Here is a 24,096-nt window from a genome sequence, read left to right as displayed (position 1 = left end):
CTGTGAAACTGGGTGTGGGTCCCAATCAGCCAGGGAGAGGAGGTGAAAGGTGAAACGTCTTCAAGCAACTTAAAGAAGTCCATACGCTTTTCTTTGCAAGCTCCTTTGACTACGATGACCTGGATGACTGAGAACCTTCACAGACAGATGTACCAAAAAGGTGTTTGACTTTACTGAGAAGGCTTGCAGTTTCTGTGGCTGTGATCAGCTCCACTAGCGGGATTTGTCTCGGTGTGACAGCAAAATTCAACCCTTTAGCAAGGATGTTTTTCTCTGTTTGGGTGAACTGTCTGTCAGACAGATTTTTCACCCACTTGTCCACATCCTCGGTATCACATCCTTCTCTCTTCTAGCCACTGAGGACACTCTCCGTATTTTGCGGTGGTTTCCGACGTACAAGAAGTAAGTCAAGCTTCCTTTGTTGCCTGGTCTTAGTCTTCTTGTGCTGTGCTAGACGAGCCTTCTCAGTAAAGTCAAACACCTTTTTGGTACATCTGTCACCATCTTACAATGCTGTGATTGCAGCCATTCCCCAACTCTGAATGGTACTCATGGCCATTGATCAGTGGGCTTTGATCAGTGGGTTTTGGTCAGTGGTTGTTGATCAATGGTAATGAGAATTTGCATAATTAAGATTAAGGAACTGACCTCCCAGCCCATTGTTTCTGCAGTGAGCTGGTTTCAGTCATTATGCAAATGTACTGTTTATAAGATTGGGGAAACCTGCAGTCAGCTGAGACTGAAGAAGTCACTTGGATGAGTGATGAAAAGTGGCCACTTGTTTGTCAAAGGCAATAAATAAAAGAACCCAGCTTTTAAAGAGGAAGTAACCATTGGTACCATGTCCAGAGGCTCTAACAGGACCAATACCCTATGAAGGTGCTGGGAATGGAGAAAAAGCACTGTCACAATGCAAGTGACATATCCCACTGTCATTGAGATGGGTTAGAGCAGTGGTGTCAAACTCCAGGACTTGAGGGCCAGTATCCTGCAGGTTTTGGATCCCAACCTGTGTCAACACACCTGAATCAAATGATTAGTTCATTACCAGGCCTCTGGAGAACTTCAAGACATGTGGAAGAGTAATGAACTAATCATTTGATTCAGGTGTGTTGACACAGGTTGGGATCCAAAACATGCAGGATCAGGATCAGGATCAGGATCAGAATGGAGAAAAAGCACTGTCACAATGCAAGTGACATATCCCACTGTCATTGAGATGGGTTAGAGCAGTGGTGTCAAACTCCAGGACTTGAGGGCCAGTATCCTGCAGGTTTTGGCGATTTAAATCAGCTGTGTTGGATCAAGGACACATCTAAAACCTGCAGGACACCGGCCCTCAAGGCCTGGAGTTGACACCCCTGGGTTAGAAGGACAGCCACATGAAGAGCCACAGAGGTAAAAGCGACAAAGAGCAGACCCAGACTTCCCTTGTCCCATTGGCAGTTATCAACAGGGTTGTCTGCCTCACCAGTCCTGGGCTAGTGTGGAGGGACCGAGTGGACTTAAAGAAAAGCTGCTCATGCTTCTTCAGGGCAAGAGAGGCTGAATCACCTTTAGTGTGATGTTGCTAGCTCATCACTGCAGAAAATAGTTTCTCATAGATGCATTTTCAATGTTTATAATGTAGTAGGGAAAAAAAAGGTCATGTATCGTTACAGCTAATGTATGAAACATTGAGTGAAAGGAAGATTATACATTTAACGTGAATATTTGATTTGTGAAGTAATGAGTATAAATATACACTGCCCTGTGATGGACTGGTAGGCTGTTCAAGGTATACCTGAACTCCAACTTTATAACATCACGGAGCTCTTGTTGCTGCTGTAGATAAGTGGTTAGAAAAATGGGTGCCTGAATGGATGGATGCTGTGAATTATAATAAAGACTTGAATACATCAAAGTGCAGTAATCAAAGCAATGTGGAACATGTTTTGAGCTCAAGAGGTTGTGAAGGGTGAAGGCAACAGTGGTCCCAGTGGTAATTGCAGCACTCAGGCAGAGACCCCTAAACTGGGTGTGTGGCTCCAGCAGGTTCCTGATAATTCCATTTGTGAGGATAATATGAAGTGACAGTTCAGCTGAAAGTTCTATTAATAAGTCAATCAATAATATAATTCACATTTTAAATGATCATATGTGGAAAAGTTTGAATCCTGACCTGAGAGTTTCCACTGCACTCTGTGAACTCTTTAGTCCAGCAGACAGAAGCTTCACTCCTGAATCCTGCAGGTCAGAGTTACTCAGGTCCAGCTCTCTCAGACTAGAGGACTGGGAGCTGAGAACTGAGGACAAAGCTTCACAGCTTGTCTCTGAGAGATTACAACCAGTCAGTCTAAAAAAATAAAAGACAAACTATAAAACAAATACTCATGTAAAGTTTGTTATTATATTACTACATTACATGTGGCATCTTTTTTTATTTTCAAAGGAAACCTTAATATTCTAAGACACAACATCATATGGATGAACATGGACAAAATCTTTAATTTCGTTTTAAAAAAAAATAAAATGACATTTGATCTGACCTCAGAGCATTCAGTTTACAGTTTAAACTTTGTACTCCAGCAGACAAAAGCTTTACTCCTGAATCCTGCAGGTTTTTGATGGTCAGGTCAAGCTCTGTCAGACTAGAGGACCCAGAGATGAGAACTGAGGACAGAGCTTCACAGATTTTCTCTGAGATTTCACAGATGTTGAGTCTGAAAATAAAAACATTAAGAAAGACTGCTGTTAAAGTGTAATCAAGGTGTAATAACTAATCCTGTTTGTTTTGTGCTGAGTAGGTTAGTAAAACTTCACTTTAACATACACTCAACAAAAATATAAACGCAACACTTTTGTTTTTGCTCCCATTCCCCATGGGATGGACGTAGAGACCTAAAATTCATTCCAGATACACAATATAACCATCCCTCCCAAACAGTGGTCACAAATCAGTCCAAATGTGTGGTAGTGGGCACATCTGCCATATTGAGATAATCCATCCCACCTCACAGGCGTGCCACATCAGGATGCTGATCTGACATCATGAGTAGTGCACAGGTGTACCTCAGACTGCCCACAACAAAAGGCCACCCTGGAATGTGCAGTTTTTTGCGCTATTGGGGGTCTGGGGACCCAGAACCGGTCAGTATCTGGTGTGACCATCATTTGCCTCATGCAGTGCAACACATCGTCGCATGGAGTCTATCAGATTGTCAATTGTGGCCTGTGGAATGTTGGTCCACTCCACTTCAATAGCTGTGCGAGGTTGTTGGATATTCGTGGGAACTGGTACACGCTGTCGTATACGCCGGTCAAGCACATCCCGAACATGCTCAATGGGTGACATGTCCGGTGAGTATGCTGGCCATGCAAGAACTGGGACATTCTCAGCTGCCATCTGCCCTGAACAATGTGAACCATGATTCATCCGTGAAGCGCACACCTCTCCAACGTGCCAGACGCCATCGAATATGAGCATTTGCCCACACAAGTCTGTTACGGCGACGAGCTGGAGTCAGGTCAAGACCCCGATGAGGACGACGGGCATGCAGTTGAGCGTCCCTGAGACGGTTTCTGACAGTTTGTGCAGAAATTGTTTGGTTGTGCAAACCAATTGTTCCAGCAGCTGTCTGGGTGGCTGGTCTCAGACGATCTTGGAGGTGAACCTGCTGGATGTGGAGGTCCTGGGCTGGTGTGGTTACACGAGGTCTGCGGTTGTGAGGCCGGTTGGATGTGCTGCCATATTCTCTGAAACGCCTGTGGAGACGGCTTATGGTTGAGAAATGAACATTCAATGCACGGGCGACAGATCTGGTTGACATTCCTGCTGTCAGCATGCCAGTTGCACGCTCCCTCATTGCTTGTGGCATCTGTGGCATTTTGCTGTGAGACAAAACTGCACATTCCAGGGTGGCCTTTTGTTGTGGGCAGTCTGAGGTACACCTGTGCACTACTCATGATGTCAGATCAGCATCCTGATGTGGCACACCTGTGAGGTGGGATGGATTATCTCAATATGGCAGATGTGCCCACTACCACACATTTGGACTGATTTGTGACCACTGTTTGGGAGGGATGGTTATATTGTGTATCTGGAATGAATTTTAGGTCTCTACGTCCATCCCATGGGGAATGGGAGCAAAAACAAAAGTGTTGCGTTTATATTTTTGTTCAGTGTAGAAATGAATGAAAATTGTACAAAACAACAATAAATGGTAAAGTTTACCTTTACTGGCTAAATTTTCTCACTTGATAAAAACAAACAAACAAACAAACAAACATATAAACAAACAAAAGAGAATACAAATTCTGATCTGACCTCAGGATATTCAGTTTGGCATGTGGACTCTCCACTGCAGCAGACAGAAGCTTTACAGCTGAATCATTGAGGCTGTTGGTACTCAGGTCCAGCTCTCTCAGACTACAGGACTGGGAGCTGATGACTGACAACAAATCTTCACAGCTTTTCTCTGAGAGGTTACAGCTGCTCAGCCTGCAAAAAACAACAAGAACGAGAACAACAAAACAATATCTATTATCAAATATAATCACTTTATATGATGAACCTAGGTAATCAAATGAGTACAAATGAGTACACTACAATGCAAAATTAAATTAAAAAAATGTTCAAGAACTTAAGTCTAACAGAAGAAAAATATTTCATTTTAAACACAATTATACCAGCGTATCTAAATGGAAACCAGAGAAGAGCGGGTAGATTTAGTGACACTAGTTCAGTGTCTGCTGGCTCAGGCCTGTGAGTACTACAGTTACTACAGTACTAAACTTACTACAGTACTGTTGGTCACTTTATTAATTCTAATATCTGTGATTACAGTAAATGTGGTTGTAAATAATTGCTCACATGATGGACTTGGTGCAGACTCTTGTTTTTTTTTTTTTTGTCAAAAACAAGCTGCCTTTTAAAGTCCTGCCCTCCCTAAATACCAACTTGTTTTCGATTGGACAATTTCAGTTACTGACAAGAAACAGGACATTGACGGCAATTTTAATTATGATGCCCAAGGTTTTTCCTCTATACTGGATATAATCAGGACAGTCATAGCAGAGAATTATATAAAAAAATGAGTGTGTAATTAAGGTGAGACAGAAACCAGAACTTGGATTATAAACATCAAGAAAAGATACAATCTTGTAACTGGTGGCAGATTTCTTTTCTCGTGCATTAATCACATATTTTAATCATATCTCTTTAGTTTAGCAAGATGACTCCTGACACCAGTTGTATGCATGTAGAATGTTTTCATAATTGGGCCTTGGGTTTTATTGCATCTTCACAGACGGTCCACTTGAGACTTGAAGATCTCCAGACATCCTGCTCTTAATGAGGTGATGGGTGGTCGTAACTTTTGTTAGAGTAGGAGGGGGTAAAGAATGAGCTGGACTGAAGGTATAGAGATTTATGATATGCTATGGAATGTTCTTTGTTTAAGAGTGTTTGGCAGATATAAAATATTTCAAGGTGGTGTGCCTCCTCAGAAAAATGTTTGGTGTTTGATCTGAACGTTCTCTCCACTGCAGTGTTTTTCATCTTTCTTTCTTTTAATAAACCTCACTTCAAAAGACACGCTTAGCTGGTAGTTGCAGTTTTATTTAAGAGTTTCCACAACATAACTGAGGTATATGGTTTAGAAAAAAAGAACTAAGTGAGCAAGCTGAGGATAATGAACCCATAAGAGGGGCTGAAGGATCAGAGCCCATAGTCTTATAGGCTGGGTCTGGATTGTCCTTTGATAAGAGCTACAGACAAAAATCTCTCAGAAATGCTGACCGGCTGGACTGAAACATTAAAGGTATCATAGTTGACCAAGTGAGTGATGATCATTTAATTCCCTATTTTTATGTATTTTTAAGTGTTCTCTGAACTGATCATGCCTGATTTAATATTACTTACAGAGCCTTGTTGGAGGCTTTGACCACTGGCAGCAGCCTCAGAAGAGCCTCCTCTGAAGCAGAGTATTTCTTCATGTCAAACACATCCAGCTCTTTTTCTGATGACAGTAAGATGAAGACCAGAGCTGACCACTGAGCAGGAGACAGATAATCTGTGGAGAGACTTCCTGAACTCAGGGACTGTTGGATCTCCTCCACCAGAGAACGATCATTCAGTTCATTCAGACAGTGGAACAGATTGATGCTTTTCTCTGCAGACAGATTCTCACTGAGCTTCTTCTTGATGTACTGGACTGTTTCCTGATTGGTCTGTGAGCTGCTTCCTGTCTGTGTCAGCAGACCTTGTAGAAAATTGTGATTGCTGTTTAGTGAAAGACCTAGAAGGAAGCGGAGGAACAAGTCCAGGTGTCCATTTGGACTCTGTAAGGCCTTGTTCACAGCACTCTGGTAGAAGTGTTTCTCTGCAGGTTCTCTTGTTTCAGAGTTCTTGGAGGTTGTTTGTTGTTCTTCTACCAGATTAACTCCAGAGTTGATGAAGGTCAGATGGACATGAAGAGCAGCCAGAAACTCCTGAACACTCAGATGGATGAAGCAGAACACCTTGTCCTGGTTCAGTCCTCTCTCCTCTTTAAAGATCTGTGTGAACACTCCTGAGTACACTGAGGCTGCTCTGATATCGATACCACACACTGTCAGGTCTGATTCATAGAAGATCAGGTTTCCTTTCTGCAGCTGATCAAAAGCCAGTTTTCCCAGAGACTCAATCATCTTCCTGCTCTCAGGACTCCAGTGTGGATCTGTCTCATCTCCTCCATCATACTTTATCTTCTTTCTTTTGGCCTGAACCACCAGGAAGTGGATGTACATCTCAGTCAGGGTCGTTGGCAGCTGTCCTCCCTCTCTGGTTTTCAGCATATCCTCCAGAACTGTAGCAGTGATCCAGCAGAAGACTGGGATGTGGCACATGATGTGGAGGCTTCGTGATGTCTTGATGTGGGAGATGATGCTGCTGGCCTGCTCCTCATCTCTGAATCTCTTCCTGAAGTACTCCTCCTTCTGTGGGTCAGTGAACCCTCTGACCTCTGTCACCATGCCAACACAGTCAGGAGGGATCTGATTGGCTGCTGCAGGTCGTGTGGTTATCCAGAGGCAAGCAGAGGGAAGCAGTTTCCCCCTGATGAGGTTTATCAGCAGCACATCCACTGAGGTGGACTTTCTAGGGTCAGTTAGGATTGTAGTTTTGTGGAAGTCCAGAGGAAGTCGACACTCATCCAGACCATCAAAGATGAACACAACCTGGAAGTCTTCAAAGCTGCAGATTCCTGCTTCTTTGGTTTCAGTAAAGAAGTGATGAACAAGTCCCACCAAGCTGAACTTTTCCTCTTTCAGCACATTCAGCTCTCTGAAAGTGAATGGAAATATGAACTGGATGTCCTGGTTGGCTTTGTCTTCAGCCCAGTCCAGGCTGTATTTCTGTGTTAAGACTGTTTTCCCAATGCCAGCCACTCCCATTGTCAGCACTGTTCTGATTGGTTCTTCTCTTCCAGGTGAGGCTTTAAAGATGTCTTCTTGTCTGATTGTTGTTTCTGGTCTGTCTGGTTTCCTGGATGCTGTTTCAATCTGTCTGACCTCATGTTCATCATTGACCTCTGCAGTCCCTCCCTCTGTGATGTAGAGCTCTGTGTAGATCTGATTCAGAAGGGTTGGGTTTCCTGCTTTAGCGATCCCCTCAAACACACACTGGAACTTCTTCTTCAGTTCTAACTTGAAGTTAATCTGACACTTCTCAAGAGCCTCTGAAATAATAAACAAAAGCGGTTAACATGTCAGTATCAATGCCTGGGCAGAAACAGTCAAAACATTACCTGACCAAAAGGGTCCCTACATAGAAGCTACAGATAAAGTGTATCCACAGCCTTTCACTTATTTCACATTTTGTCATCCATTCTTTCAAAATGTGGTAAATTCACTTCTCAGGTCAATTTTTAAAAAAAATAAAATACCACATAATGACAATGTAAGACACGCATGCTTGGAATTCTTGTTAATGTATTAAAAACTAATAAAATGTTGCCATACATAATAATTCATAGTCTCGCCGCAATTCTTTGTGGAAGTACATCTGGCAGCAATTACAGCTGCAAGTCTTTTTGATTATAATGCTTAAAGCTTGGTAAACCTAATTTTACACAGTTTCTTTCATTCTTCTTTGCAGAACTGGTGTCAACTGGGTCGGTGTCACACCCTTGAAACACCCGTAGCTAGTCAGGCCCCTGTAGTTAGGGAACAAGGTAACATAGCGCCCACTTGCTCTCCCTCAGCGGAATGTGCCGAGCAGCCAGGGAAACAGGCTGGCTGGCTGGGTGACGGTGAGGAGGAAGCATAGTCCTAAACAGAAGCCCCAGGTACACCACCAACCCGTTCATGTGTCTAACCGTTTTTCCCCACTCGGCGACACACCCGCCGGGGGTCAAACTCTGGTAATTGGTGATTCTGTTCTCAGACATGTGAAGCTAGAGACACCGGCAACCATAGTCAATTGTCTTCCAGGGGCCAGAGCAGGCGACATTGAAGGAAATTTAAAACTGCTGGCTAAGGGTAAACGTAAATTCAGTAAAATCATAATTCACGTCGGCAGTAATGACACCCGGTTACGCCAATCGGAGGTCACTAAAATCAATATTGAATCGGTGTGCAACTTTGCTAAAACAATGTCGGACTCTGTAGTTTTCTCTGGTCCCCTCCACAATCAGACCAGGAGTGACATGTTTAGCAGCATGTTCTCCTTAAATTGCTGGCTGTCTGAGTGGTGTCCCAGAAACGATGTGGGCTTCATAGATAATTGGCAAACCTTCTGGAGGAAACCTGGTCTTGTTAAGAGAGACGGCATCCATCCCACTTTGGATGGAGCAGCTCTCATTTCTAGAAATATGGACAAATTTATTAAACCCCCCAAAATATGACTATCCAGAGTTGGGACCAGGAAGCAGAGTTGCAGTCTTACACGCCTCTCTGCAGCTTCTCTCCTCCTGCTACCCCCCCAAAAACCCATCTCCATAGAGACTGTGTCAGCTTCCAAAAAGACAAAAAACAAACTAAAAACCAGCAACAAACAACTTAAACATATAAAAATCACAAAGAAAGAACAATACAGTATCCACATCTGAACCAAAGAGTAAAACAGTGAAATGTGGATTATTAAATATTAGGTCTCTCTCCTCCAAGTCTCTGTTAGTACATGACTTAATAATTGATCAACAAATCGATTTACTCTGCCTTACAGAAACCTGGTTGCAGCAGGATGATTATGTTAGTTTAAATGAATCAACACCCCCGAGTCATTCTAACTACCAGACATGACTTAATAATTAATCAACAAATCAAAAAACACAAAAACTAATCTTCTTTGTTATCATCTATCATCCACCTGGGCCTTACACAGAGTTTCTGTCTGATTTGTGAGTTTTTATCTGATTTAGTGCTCAGCTCACATAAAATAATTATTGTGGGTGATTTTAACATTCATTTAGTGTCACAGTCAGTAAAAGCAGACTACAGTGGGATGCAAAAGTTTGGGCGACCCTGTTAATAGTCATTATTTTCCTGTATCAATCGTTGGTTGTTATGATAAAAAATGTCAGTTAAATATATCATATAGGAGACACACACAGTGATATTTGAGAAATGAAGTTTATTGGATTTACAGAAAGTGTGCAATAATTGTTTAAACAAAATCAGGCAGGTGCATAAATTTGGGCGCTGTTGCCATTTTAATGATTCCAAAACCTGTAGAACTAATTATTGGAACTCAAATTGGCTCGGTAAGCTCAGTGACCCCTGACCTACATACACAAGTGAATCCAATAATGATAAAGAGTATTTAAGGGGGTCAACTGTAAGTGTCCCTCCTCTTTTAATTTTCTCTGAAGAGTAGCAACATGGCGGTCTCAAAACAACTCTCAAATGACCTGAAGACAAAGATTGTTCACCATCATGGTTTAGGGGAAGGACACAGAAAGCTGTCTCAGAGATTTAAGCCGTCTGTTTCCACAGTTAGGAACATATTGAGAAAGTGGATGACCACAGGCTCAGTTCAAGTAAAGGCTCGAAGTGGCAGCCAAGACGCGGTTTGTGATACATGCGGCAAGACAGTGAGGTGTTGTGGCAACACCACTAACCTCATCAAAGACCTCACTGTAAATCATATCACAGAATATGACGAGCATATATTGAGGAAAAACTGAAGGGAGGAGCGGAGAGGGACAGGTGCTGCTAGGGCGAGACAGATGTCTCTCGCCGAGTCCTTTAGTGCTTCAGCCAGGCAACATGTTCCAATGGCACAACTTCAGTTTTCTTTTATTTCTATATGATAATTCTGCATTATTAATCGATAAGAACAAGTAATCTTTTATCTTTTATCAGAGACTTGTGATTGCTGGCTCTCCTTAGTTAATCCTTAGCTTTTATTTGTGCCTTTTCTTTTTTTTGTGTATTAATTGTTTGCCCGGTGGTCTGTTGAACAGCCCAGATGGTTTTCAGTTTAACATTTGCAATAAAACCCCTTATTTACTCTGATTTTGTGAGAGGGCTTGTGTATGTTTCTCCGCACCTGTCACCTAGCAGAGGGGGTCGTAACACACACTGGGATCCATAACACACTCCTTTATAGACGTCTTTTTATTAGATAGTGTTACGACATAAATATATATTCTTAGTTCTTATTTTCTGATTAGATTGTTTTGTGTATTTTAATAATAAAGGCCTTTATAAATCCAGACCCAGATGTGAGAAAGAAGGTCAGAGGGTGATAGGTCACCTAGCAACAGAGGCTTCAGTAAGGGGAACTTAAGAAACAGGAAGTTTGGTGCAGAGCTGCAGAGTCATATTAGTAAAATACAGGAAACCAGACAGAAAAAGCAGAACTAAGTAACACACACATTAGTCAGACCAGAAGGAGTTGTTTTGATCGAAACTGTGTGTGTCTGTGTGTGACCTATAGCAGAACTATATATACGTATTTTAGCTTGCAATGCTCTTAGAACTGTGGGTGCGTGCTCGTGTCTACAGTTCTCTGTTTCCAGAAATGTACAATAAAAATGATTTTCTGAGCTTCACCACTGTGAGTTGGAAGTCTTTCTCTCTCGCTAAAAGAATCAAAAGAACCAAAATTTAATAATTGGTGCCTTGACCCATATTCTTTTACGGCTGAGAGGACAAATTTGGCTTAAGGTGCGATCAGAATTGAGGCGAACAGGAGACCTGTCTAAAAAGATTTAAAGGTAGGCAGAGCCTGTTCAAAAAAAAAAAAAAAGCAAATTGTGCAGATTGGATGAATTCTAAATTATCTGGTCACCAAGTTAATGATCCTTACCGTTAAATTGGCTCAGTAGTGGTGAAATGAAAGTAAATTATAAAATCTGTTAAGTATGACATGTCCATGGTGATTTTCGGTAATATGTGATAAATAAAAAGTTAAGTCTAGGGAATATTTGATGAAAACTTATTGTTGTTAATGCTGGGGTGAATTTTAAAGTTGATGTGTTATGTGTGTCAATTGTGTTATCTTAGACAAGGAAAGAGGACCCGAGTATCAGATAAATAAACTGGCGGTTAGAGTCCACAGTGGTGCTTCTAAAGTTATTTAAATTAATCTAAGACTGGAGTTGAACTCCAGGGGTGCAAAAGGTTCGGGGTTGGTTCCCACACTTCACTGCAGACGCGCGTTAGAGACCTGCGGCAACAGGAGAACCCGGGTGATTCCCGTGACCACTGAGGTCGGTCGTTAATAATCAGTGGTCAAGTACCACTTTTGTTGCACCGATTGAACGACAAAGTGGGGCTTGGGTGTGACCATTTCAACGCGGGTGACCGGTAAAGCTTTAAGTAAAGCTTCAGACACCAGTAGGATACTGAAACGCTGGTTAAGTGGAGCTTCTGGTCAAGCTGCGGGGAGCGCTTTTAAATAGGGCCTAGAAATTTGACCGCTATTGATGATGGCGTTGTTTGACCAGCAAGATGGGCAGACCTGGGCCTTAGAGGCTTTTAAAGTAGTCAAAAAGGTAGGAATGCTGGTACCAGGGAAGACGATGTGATGTTGAGTAATGGAAATGTTGAATACTGAGTAATGGAAATAATGTATCTTGGCATTTGGTGGCTTTATAAATGTGTGAATGTATAAATGAAGTGTAAAATTGTTTTTGGATGAATGATCAAAAGTGTATATTGTTTTGAAAGTCTAATAGAGAAAAGTGTAGCGTGTGTGTGAGAAGATCTGTTCAATGAGAGAGTGAATTGTGAACTAAAATGCCATTGAAAGAATTGTGAATGTGTGTGGAAAAACTGTTAATTGGGCTGAAGATTTGTGCCAAAAGAGCTCTGCTAAGCACCCTGAGGATTTTGATGTGAATGCTTGCAAATGCAAAGAGCTTAGTAGATTTGTGTGTGTGTGTGTGTGTGTGTGTGCTGAGGGTGCATTCTTTTTATATTAAAAGTAGTAGTAGTAGAGTTACAGAGGGTATATAGAGTGGGATCATAAAAACAGAGTTTGATTGGGGTGAAAATTATATTAAATAAAGGTCTTAGTGTGTTAATACAGGTGCCCATGGACTTGGCTCAACCTCCAACATGAGTACAGCAGCAAAATGATAGATTAACATAATTGGGACAAAAACAGGCCAGGCTTTGGCTTAAAAATTTTACAGCTTCACCTCTCATCCTGTCCTTATCCTGAGAAGAAGAAGCTTAAAGGAAAGTCAATTTCATGATGAAGACAGAAGAAAAACAGAGCAACACCGTGCACTTGAAGAATTAACAGCAGGCAAAAGACAGTACAACTGACCTAAAACACTGAAGTGTCTAGCAGCATGTATGAATACCACTGATTACAAGCTGGGAAGTGTATCAGTGACATGACTGTGTGAAAGCACTGGATGGGACAGTCTGAGTTTCATATTTGCCATGCTGGGAGTTAAGCTCCAGGAAAAGACTGAAAAGAGGAAGAGAGAAGAAACAGAGAAGAAGAAACAGCTGATTTGGGCCTGTGTTTGCTGGAGATTTGAAGGCCACATAGGCAACTGTGAGAAGAGGGACAAGGACCGGTGAGAGGTGAAGGCTGGACGAGTTAAAGTGAGAGTATAGGAAAATTGGGTTGAAAATTGAAGCTGAACTTGTGGGGTTAAGGAATGTCCAGAGCATCACAACAGAAAGGTAAATCAAAAAAAAAAAAAAGAGAGAGAGAGATAAAGAAATAAATAAACTAACAATTACAAGAATGAATAGAAAACACACATATACAAATTGTCACATGTGAAATTATTTTTGGAGAGAATCAGGAATCAGGGGCGAAACAGTTTGAATCCATAGCTCAGCGCAAAGATGCATAAATCAATGTGACTAGAAAAACACGTAGATGCAATGAAGACCCGCTTACACTCATGAATGTGAATACATGACATAAATGCTAAATGGTGTAGATTTCACACACTTAAAGGCTGAGGAAAAACTCAGGGAGTTGCATGATAATAGAATGACTTTTGTGAAAAGGAAGACGATTCTGGGATGACAAGCTTGAAGTGCTCTCGTGCTGATTCGGTAAAAGAAGTGATTACTGTAGAAAAAAAGGAAAATAATTTAATTATGTGGTAATGTTTTGAATATGCATTTCTCTTAACAGGGCAGCTGCTTAAGATATGACTCAAGATGCAAATTAGTTGAATGAGTGGGGACAGGGAATTGCAGAATTTTAAGTTAAAAATTCTGAATGAGATAAAAAAACAGTCTTGGTAGCTGGGGGTCAGTCCGCCAGGGCTTCCGCTCCTGGCCGCCACCCGACACACAAGGCACCCGACCCCTATGGCGCCTCCTGCGGGTGGTGGGCCTGCGGGAGGATGGGCCCATGTCTCCGGCCGGGCCCCATGGACTAAGGCCCTTCCACGAGACGCTCGCCCTCGGGCACCCTCCCCGGACCTGGCTCCAGAGCGGGGCCCCGGTAACCCTATCCCGGGCAGGGTAAACTGTTCCCTCGATGTCCTTTTCATAAAGGTCTTCTGAATCACTCTTTGTCTGGTCCTTCACCCAGGACCAATTTGCCATGGGAGACCCTACCAGGGGGCAAAAGCCCCCAGACAACATAGCCCCTGGGATCCCTGGGACACACAAACCCCTCCACCACGATAAGGTAGCGATTCAAGGAGGAGAGGTGGGAGGTGTTGCGGGAGTATGGGGTGTCTGGCTCATTGCTACGGGCCATTCGATCCCTATACAACCGTTGCAAGAGCTTGGTTCGCATTGCCGGTAATAAGTCGGACTTGTTCCCGGTGGGTGATGGGCTCCGCCAGGGCTGCCCTTTGTCTCCGGTTCTGTTCATAACTTTTATGGACAGGATTTCTCCGGTTCTGTTCATAACTTTTATGGACAGGATTTCTACGCGCAGCCAAGTGGCTGAGGGCTTTCGCTTTGGTGGCCTAGTGGCGGAGGGCTTTCGCTTTGGTGGCCTCAGAATCTCATCTCTGATTTTTGCGGATGATGTGGTTCTGTTGGCTTCATCGGGTGAGGGCCTCCAGCTCGCACTGGAACGGTTCGCAGCCAAGTGTGAAGCAGCGGGAATGAGGATCAGCACCTCCAAATCAGAGGCCATGGTTCTCAGCCGGAAAAGGGTGGAGTGCCCACTCCGGGTCGGGGATGAGTTCCCAAGTGGAGGAGTTCAAGTATCTCGGGGTCTTGTTCGCGAGTGGTGGGAGAAGGGAGCCGGAGATCGACAGACGGATTGGGGCTGCAGCTGCAGTGATGCGGACGCTGCACCGGTCCGTCGTGGTGAAGAGGGAGCTGAGTGTAAAAGCGAAGCTCTCAATTTACCGGTCGATCTACGTCCCTACCCTCACCTATGGCCACGAGCTGTGGGTAGTGACCGAAAGAACGAGATCGCGGATACAAGCAGCGGAAATGGGCGTCCTCCGAAGGGTGGCTGGCCTCTCCCTTAGAGATAGGGTGAGAAGTTCGGCCATCCGGGAGGGGCTCAGAGTAGAGCAGCTGCTGCTCCACATCAAAAGGAGCCAGCTGAGGTGGTTCGGGCATCTGACAAGGATGCCCCCTGGGCGCCTCCTGGGTGAGGTGTTCCAGGCATGTCCCACCGGGAGGAGGCCCCGGGGCAGACCCAGGACACGCTGGAGAGATTATATCTCTCGGCTGGCCTAGGAACGCCTTGGTGTTCCCCCGGATAATCTGGAGGAGGTGGCTGGGGAGAGGGAGGTCTGGGCCTCTTTGCTTAGGCTGCTGCCCCCGCGACCCGACCTCGGATAAAGCGGATGAAGATGGATGGATGGATGGATGGATGGATGGATAAAAAAACCCAGCATTCTTAACCTGAAAACAAAAGGGCTGAACTGCTAAAAGCTGATGTTCACACAGAAGCAGTAGGAAAATAGCTGAAAATGTTTTAAATGTAAATTAGAAAAACCTAAGAAATGAGAAGAGAAAATTCAGAGTCAGAAAACATCTGAATGAATATTAAAAGTTCATATTCTTTAAATCACTGAATGACTAAAATGTGATCGCTCCACTTGGATCCACACAGTTTACATCTCTGAGCTTTGAAAGACACGATGTTGGAAAGAGAACAACGATGGCGACGTTTTGAGGATAAAATGATGGCTGTAACACTGTGGACACAGCAGCAGTTGAAAGAGAAGTGTTTAAGATGAATCTTGGCACAGTGAGAGAGAGCTCGTTAAGCAGGCAGGTGTGAGCCTGGTTGCTATAGTGACTGCACCCAATGGCTCCATACACACGTACACAGACATGCGCCTCACTTTTGCTGCTTAAAATGAACAGAAAAGTCAGGCCGAAACAAATCGCTCCCAAATGAAAAGTAAAAGTCGTATTGACAAAATTCTTTCACCGTGAGCGGCAGCAATGTCCAGTCTACCAAATTCTCAGTTCTGTTTCCCCTCTATGCAAGAGTTGAAGGGAGGGGGCTGTGGATTGGTGACATTTATGAAAGAATCAAAACACCTATTACAATAATAAACACATTAGACGAATGAGGACAGCGATGGCTACGATTTGAGGGTAAAATCATACCTGTAGAGCAAACGCTGTGGACACAGTGGCAGTTTAAAGAGAAGATTTTAAGATTATTTTTTTCCCTCCTCTCACTCTAGCACCAACGTTCCATCCCATACACACCCAGTCATGTCCAAAAGAAGAGGAATCTAATAGTGTTTGAATGGTTTTTCTAAGTTGAACGGTTTTGAAGGAGTTAGATGCCAAAAAATTTACGGAAAAGAAAATAATAATAAAGAATAGAAGAACAATACTGTGAATGCTTTTCAAGCATTCACAGTATGGTGGCGCGACAGTGGCGCGGCTGCCCCTCTGTGGGTCTTCCTTAGTCTCTTGTGTTCTGGGGGCCTCTGGATGTCTGGAGTTTTGATCTCCTCCATACCTGCTTGATACCATAGAGGACAGGGCTGTGGCTCCCCACACTCCCTAGCAGATCATTACATGGAGAAACCTTTGGAATGCAAGCATGCTGATCCACACAGGTGTGCACACAGGTGTACACATGGGTGTTCACAGACGCGGACTACAGCTTTCTTGGCTGCTGCCTCAAAGCACACTGTGCGCTGTCAAATAAAGTACACTTTCTTCTTCTTCGTCTATCTTGCGTGCTGCACAATATCGTTTATTATTTAGTAACTATTGATATCTATGGCTAGCTAGTTTATTGTGATGGTGCTTTTTTTTCTTATTATGTTGCTCTTTGTTGTTTGCTTTCTCTTCTGTTTTTTTTCTCCATACAGGTGACCCAGGTGTTTTTTTTTTCTCTCTTCCCCCCCTTCTCACCGTCTCTTCTCCCCTTTGGTTTTCTTTCTCTCCCTCTCTTTCTTTCATTCTTTCCCCCTGTCCTATCCCACAGTCATGTCTGTCCCGTTTGCAACTGAAAATAAAATAAATTCATAATTATAATAAAGGTCAATCAAATGGGCCAATATGGCAAGGCCATGATGATCCACTTGGTAAAATAAATCCGCTTGGCATCTTTCTTGGCCTTAAGACAATCGACAATATATATATATATATATATATATATATATATATATATATATAGGTACACCAGAGAGATAGAAGGCAGGAGAATAAACCAGCTGTTCTCCACAGAACCAGCAAAGGTGTACTCTCAGTGGCAAGGGAACAATAATAATAAGAGAACAGCACCACCAAGGCTGGAGACGGAGCAATACTGGAAGAGCATATGGGAGAAGGACGCAACCCATAACAATGCTCAGTGGCTAGCAGATCTGAGGGCAGACCACAGCGACCTCCCTGAACAGGGTCCAGTAACTATCACAGTGGCAGATATCCAAGAAAGGGTCTCCAGTATGAAGAGTTGGACAGCACCAGGGCCCGACATGGTTCACGCCTACTGGCTAAAGAAGCTGACTGCACTCCACGAGCGTCTGGCAGCACAAATGAACCAGGTGCTAGTTAACGACAGACACCCGGAATGGCTAACCGAAGGTCGGATGGTCCTGATCCCCAAGGACCCCAAGAAGGGACCGGTCCCCTCCAACTACCGACCAATAACCTGCCTCAGTACTACATGGAAGCTCCTGTCAGGCATCATATCGGCTACGATGAACAGGCACATGGGTCAATACATGAGCGGGACACAGAAAGGAATTGGCAAGAATACCACAGGCGCAAAACACCAGCTACTGGTAGAAAGAACAGTCAGCCGAGAATGCAAGACCAGACTGACCAACCTGTGCACTGCCTGGATTGATTACAAGAAGGCCTATGACTCAATGCCCCACAGCTGGATACTGGAATGCCTAGAATTGTACAAGATCAACAGGACCCTAAGAGCCTTCATCAGGAACTCAATGGGGATGTGTACAACGTACAGCGTACAACACTAGAGGCCAACTCCAAGCCCATAGCACAAGTCACCATCAAGTGCGGGATCTACCAAGGAGATGCTCTGTCCCCACTGCTGTTCTGCATAGGCCTGAACCCCCTCAGTGAGATCATTAACAAGACTGGCTACGGATACAGACTACGGAACGGAGCAGTTGTCAGCCACCTCCTGTACATGGATGACATCAAGCTGTATGCCAAGAGTGAACGAGACATCCATTCACTGATCCACACTACCAGACTATACAGCAATGACATTGGAATGTCGTTCGGACTGGAGAAGTGTAGTCGGATGGTAACAAAGAGAGGGAAGGTAGTCAGAACTGAGGGGATTGAACTACCAGAAGGCAACATTGCAGACATAGAGGACAGTTACAAGTACCTGGGGATCCCGCAGGCAAATGGGAACCATGAAGAGGCCGCTAGAAAGGCCGCAACCACCAAGTACCTGCAGAGGGTCAGGCAAGTCCTGAGGAGTCAGCTGAATGGTAAGAACAAGATCCGGGCCATCAACACGTACGCCCTGCCTGTGATCAGGTACCCTGCTGGGGTAATAGGCTGGCCAAAGGAGGAGATAGAAGCCACTGACATAAAGACAAGAAAGCTCCTTACCATGCATGGAGGGTTTCACCCCAAGTCCAGCACCCTGAGGCTGTACGCTAAGCGGAAGGAAGGGGGCCGGGGACTGGTGAGTGTCAGCACCACAGTCCAGGATGAGACAACGAACATCCAAGAATACATTGGGAAGATGGCCCCAACTGACCGAGTGCTCAGTGAATACCTCAGGCAGCAGAAACCCAAGAAAGAGGAGGGAGACGAGGAACCATCATGGAAGGACAGGCCCCTGCACGGTATGTACCACCGGCAGATAGATGAGGCAGCTGATATCCAGAAATCCTACCAGTGGCTGGACAAAGCTGGACTGAAAGACAGCACAGAGGCACTAATCATGGCAGCACAAGAACAAGCTCTGAGTACAAGATCCATAGAGGCTGGGGTCTATCACACCAGGCAAGACCCCAGGTGCAGGCTGTGTAAAGATGCCCCAGAGACAATCTAGCACATAACAGCAGGGTGCAAGATGCTAGCAGGCAAGGCATACATGGAACGCCATAACCAGGTGGCCGGCATAGTGTACAGGAACATCTGTGCCGAGTATAACCTGGAAGTCCCGAGGTCAAAATGGGAGATCTCTGTCCAGAAGAGATCAGTCCTGGGAACAGCTAAGATACTGCGCAGGACCCTCAAGCTCCCAGGCCTCTGGTAGAGGACCCGAGCTTGAAGGATAAACCGCCCGCAGGGACGTGCTGGGTGTTTTTTTTTTTAATATTGTCATGGTCCTGGGCCATGTGGGCCCAGTATTCTTAGTTTTCATGCATTTTTGTATTTTGTTCCTTATTTAGGCCATGTTTTCTGAGTTGCCCTGTTGTGTTGTTCCCTAAGTGTTTTCCCTTCATGGCTCTTCCCCCCTGTGTGCCCTCTATGTATTTATGAGCCCTCGTCTCCCTTTGTGCTTTATTCTATGTTTTCCCCAGCCCGTTATGTCTGCGTTCTCCCCGTGCTCTCCCTCCTCCTGTTTGAACCTTTGTGTACGTCCTGCTTTACTTTGCCCATCTCCCATCAGTGTTATGTTCACTCCTGCCGTGTCTTGTTATGATTATCAGTGTCACCTGTGTTCCCCGTGTGCATCCACTTCCCCTGATCATCCCTCATGTGTATTTAGTCTCTGTGTTTCATGTAGCCTGTGTCGCGTCGTCTGTGTTATCTCCCCTACCCCTTGTCGTAGTATCCCAGCCATAGTTTGCATTTTGCTGTCTAAATCTCATTAGAGTCATAGTTTCCCAGTCTATGTTCAGGTTTTCCCTCAGTTACTTTGTTGTTCTTTTCTATGAGTTTTTCAGCCATAATAAAAGGCTCGTTTTTGTTGGAACCCACTCCTGCATCCTCGTTTGTGTTCGCACCTGGGTCCACCACACACCGTTCCGCACGGTCTGCCTCCGCAGACCTTGACAAATATATATATATATATATATATATATATATATATATATATATATATATATATATATATTATATATATATATATATATATATGATGGCCCCAACTGACCGAGTGCTCAGTGAATACCTCAGGCAGCAGAAACCCAAGAAAGAGGAGGGAGACGAGGAACCATCATGGAAGGACAGAGCCCTGCACGGTATGTACCACCGGCAGATAGAGGAGGTGGCTGATATCCAGAAATCCTACCAGTGGCTGGACAAAGCTGGACTGAAAGACAGCACAGAGGCACTAATCATGGCAGCACAAGAACAAGCTCTGAGCACAAGATCCATAGAGGCTGGGGTCTATCACACCAGGCAAGACCCCAGGTGCAGGCTGTGTAAAGATGCCCCAGAGACAATCCAGCACATAACAGCAGGGTGCAAGATGCTAGCAGGCAAGGCATACATGGAACGCCATAACCAAGTGGCCGGCATAGTGTACAGGAACATCTGTGCGGAGTATAACCTGGAAGTCCCGAGGTCAAAATGGGAGATGCCCCCAAGGGTGGTGGAGAATGACCGAGCTAAGATCCTGTGGGACTTCCAGATACAGACGGACAAAATGGTGGTGGCTAACCAACCGGACATAGTGGTGGTAGACAAACAGAAGAAGACGGCCGTAGTGATCGATGTAGCGGTTCCGAATGACAGCAATATCAGGAAGAAGGAACACGAGAAGCTGGAGAAATACCAAGGGCTCAGAGAAGAGCTCGAGAGGATGTGGAGGGTGAAGGTAACGGTGGTCCCCGTGGTAATCGGAGCACTAGGTGCGGTGACTCCCAAGATAGGCGAGTGGCTCCAGCAGATCCCGGGAACAACATTGGAGATCTCTGTCCAGAAGAGCGCAGTCCTGGGAACAGCTAAGATACTGCGCAGGACCCTCAAGCTCCCAGGCCTCTGGTAGAGGATCCGAGCTTGAAGGATAAACCGCCCGCAGGGGCGTGCTGGGTGTTTTTTATATATATATATATATATATATATATATATATATATATATATGTATTTAGTCAGTTAACTGGTAATCTCTTTTTTTCTTTTACTACATCTTATTATTTTGCTCGTTACTATTTTTCTATAAATTTTTTATTCTTTTATTTTATTATTATTTTGCTACTATACCATTCTGCTGAGTGACTGTCTTCTGCTCGTCAAATACATTTCATTGCGATGTTGACCTGTGCTAACTTGCATATTGTCATGGTTGGCTGTGTGGCAGGCGGGCAAGCAGGAGTGGTGGATCCAAAATGCAGGACTCAGACACAGAAGTTCAACTTAAAGCGCAGCTTTATTGCTGGAAAACCTCTTACTAACTAAACTCACCCAAAGACAAACAAAAACGCTGGTGGACTAAAACACTGAAGCAGAATACTGAACTGGAACTAGAGCTAGAGCTAGAGCTGGAAACAAAACACTGGTAACACGGAGGCAAAACACACACAGCTTGTTGAGGGTACGACGCAACACTGACACAGAGAAACACAGGGTCTAAATACACTGAGAAGTAACGAGGAGAATGAGACACAGAAGGAGGGCACAGCTGGGGGAAATTAGAACTGACGAGACAAGCAAAGCAGGACACATTCACATAAGTCACGGACCTTCAAAGTAAAACAGGAAGGATCACACAGAGACGCGAACTTGACACAGTGGAGACTGCAACTAAGAAACACAGACATAAACCATAAGGCAGAGGACTCTAAGAACCGAGAGACACAGAGGGGAACTCAAACATGCAGACACAGACTTACACAGAACAGAGGGGACATAGAGAAACATGAAGGGCAAGGGATCGAAACTAGAAACCATAGAAACTCACACAAGTACAATAATACAAAAATTACAAAGAACTGAAACGCTGGGTCAGGAGACCCAGGACCCTGACACATATGACAAATAAAACTGACAACTGAAACTGAAAAAGGCATATCTCTTTTGAGCCAACCATCCCTTTAACACTAACTAGTAATGACTTCATGATCTTATTCACAAATAAAATTCTTATTAGAGAAGAAATTCCCAATAATCTTCCCACAGATGTAATATTATCTACAGCTTCTCTTAGTACCATTGATGTTAAGTTAGACTCTTTTTCTCCAAATGATCTTTCTGAGTTAACTTCAATAATTACTTCCTCCAAACCATCAACGTGTCTTTTAGACCCCATTCCTACAAAACTGCTCAAAGAAGTCCTGCCATTAATTAATTCTTCGAACTTAAATATGATCAACCTATCTCTAATAATCGGCTATGTACCACAGGCCTTCAAGCTGGCTGTAGTTAAACCTTTACTCAAAAAGCATCTCTAGACCCAGCAGTCTAAGCTAATTATAGGCCAATCTCCAACCTTCCTTTCATATCAAACATCCTTGAAAGAGTAGTTGTCAAACAGCTAACAGATCATCTGCAGAGGAATGGTTTATTCGAAGAGTTTCAGTCAGGTTTCAGAGCTCATCACAGCACAGAAACAGCTTTAGTGAAGGTTACAAATGATCTTCTTATGGCCTCTGACAGTGGACTCATCTCTGTGCTTGTCCTGCTAGACCTCAGTGCAGCATTCGATACTGTCGACCATAATATCCTATTAGAGCGATTAGAACATGCTGTAGGTATTACAGGTGCTGCGCTGCAGTGATTTGTATCATATCTATCTAATAGACTCCAGTTTGTGCATGTAAATGGAGAGTCCTCTTCACACACTGAGGTTAATTATGGAGTTCCACAGGGTTCAGTGCTAGGACCAATTCTGTTTACATTATACATGCTTCCCTTAGGCAGTATCATTAGAAGACATAGCATACATTTTCACTGCTATGCAGATGACACCCAGCTCTATCTGTCCATGAAGCCAGATAACACACACCAATGAGTTAAACTGCAGGAATGTCTTAAAGACATAAAGACCTGGATGGCCGCTAACTTTCTGCTTCTTAATTCAGATAAAACTGAGGTTATTGTACTCGGCCCTGAAAATCTTAGAAATATGGTATCTAACCAGACTCTTACTCTGGATGGCATTACCTTGGCCTCCAGTAACGCTGTGAGGAACCTTGGAGTCATTTTTGACCAGGACATGTCCTGCAATGCACATATTAAACAAATATGTAAGATTGCTTTCTTCCATTTGCGCAACATCTCTAAAATTAGAAATATCCTGTCTCAGAGTGACGCTGAAAAACTAGTTCATGCATTTATTACTTCCAGGCTGGACGATTGTAATTCATTATTATCAGGAAGTCCAAAAAACTCGCTGAAAAGCCTTCAGCTAATCCAAAATGCTGCAGCAAGAGTCCTGACAGGGACTAGAAAGAGAGAGCATATTTCTCCTGTTTTGGCTTCCTGTTAAATCCAGAATTCAAAGTTGGAACAGGTCCTGAGAGTTGACAAACAATGGATTCAAAGGAACTGTAGACATGTACAGACAACAGCGTGACTTTCCAGTTCTCGCGATAGATTACCGCGAGACCTCCACCACGGCGGGACTTACGAGGTTCGCAGGTGTAAACAAACCCCGGGGGGGTGGAGTCGTTGAGCGACGAAAAGTCATTGGGCTGTTGCCACGTCTCGGTCAAACAGAGAAAGTCAAACTTATGATCTGTGAGTAGATCCAGAATTAGATGACCCTTGCTCGTAAGCGAGCGGATGTTAAGGAGGCCAAAATTGACGTCGGTGCTGTCAGACTGGACAGAGGTGTTAGTCGACCTGGGCAGGCTGGCTAAAACACTGTGATCAACAGCCCTGTCGAAGTTTAGTGGAGGACGACGAGAAGTGGACCAGAGGGTCTGTATTGGCTTAGAGTCGTCATGGTGGAAATTCCGACGAGAGCCCCGGTGAATGTACTTTCGGCGAGGGAGGAAGGCGAAATCTGTGTGGAGATGAAGCGGCGGTGGAGAAGCCAGGTGAAAGCGGAGACGGAGAAGCTCGTCAGCTGAGTATTGGTAAAGTCCAGCACTAGGTGGGTAGACCAATGACATAAAAATCCAGACCCATACGAGCAAGACACAGATCCTGCTAGGCCACATCACGGACAGTCAGATAAGCCAAACAGTCAGGTGTACGGATCCAAGGGAGAAAACGGCCAAACAAACAGGCAGATGGACTACACCCAAAATACTCAGGCACTTGCAAAATTCACTAGATGACCAGTAAGATGTATCAAAGAATATATGAATAAATAATAATAAATAACAAATATGAATAATATATGAATAAAATATAAAAAGATACCAGGGAGTAGCG

General features: G+C 44.1%; 1 protein-coding gene across 1 annotated transcript in view; it reads right to left on the bottom strand.

Moving 5' to 3' along the window:
• The window catches only part of LOC146577966 (uncharacterized), a 39,674-nt gene extending 15,795 nt beyond the window's left edge, over positions 1-23,879 (bottom strand). The window contains exons 1-5 of the mRNA XM_085267740.1: positions 23,345-23,879; positions 5,903-7,697; positions 4,307-4,480; positions 2,529-2,702; positions 2,162-2,335 (exon numbers count right to left, since the gene is read on the bottom strand). Coding sequence (XP_085123866.1) covers positions 2,162-2,335; positions 2,529-2,702; positions 4,307-4,480; positions 5,903-7,697; positions 23,345-23,879 — 2,852 coding nt within the window. The remainder of the gene's footprint in view (positions 1-2,161; positions 2,336-2,528; positions 2,703-4,306; positions 4,481-5,902; positions 7,698-23,344) is intronic.
• Positions 23,880-24,096: the final 217 nt, after the last annotated feature.

This window comes from Mchenga conophoros, linkage group LG3 (genome assembly GCF_057382185.1).
Source record: "Mchenga conophoros isolate Kocher_MC1m ecotype Shallow Benthic linkage group LG3, M_conophoros_male_GT1.1, whole genome shotgun sequence".
NCBI classification, from domain to species: domain Eukaryota; kingdom Metazoa; phylum Chordata; class Actinopteri; order Cichliformes; family Cichlidae; genus Mchenga; species Mchenga conophoros.
This window is presented reverse-complemented; position numbering and strand designations above follow the sequence as displayed.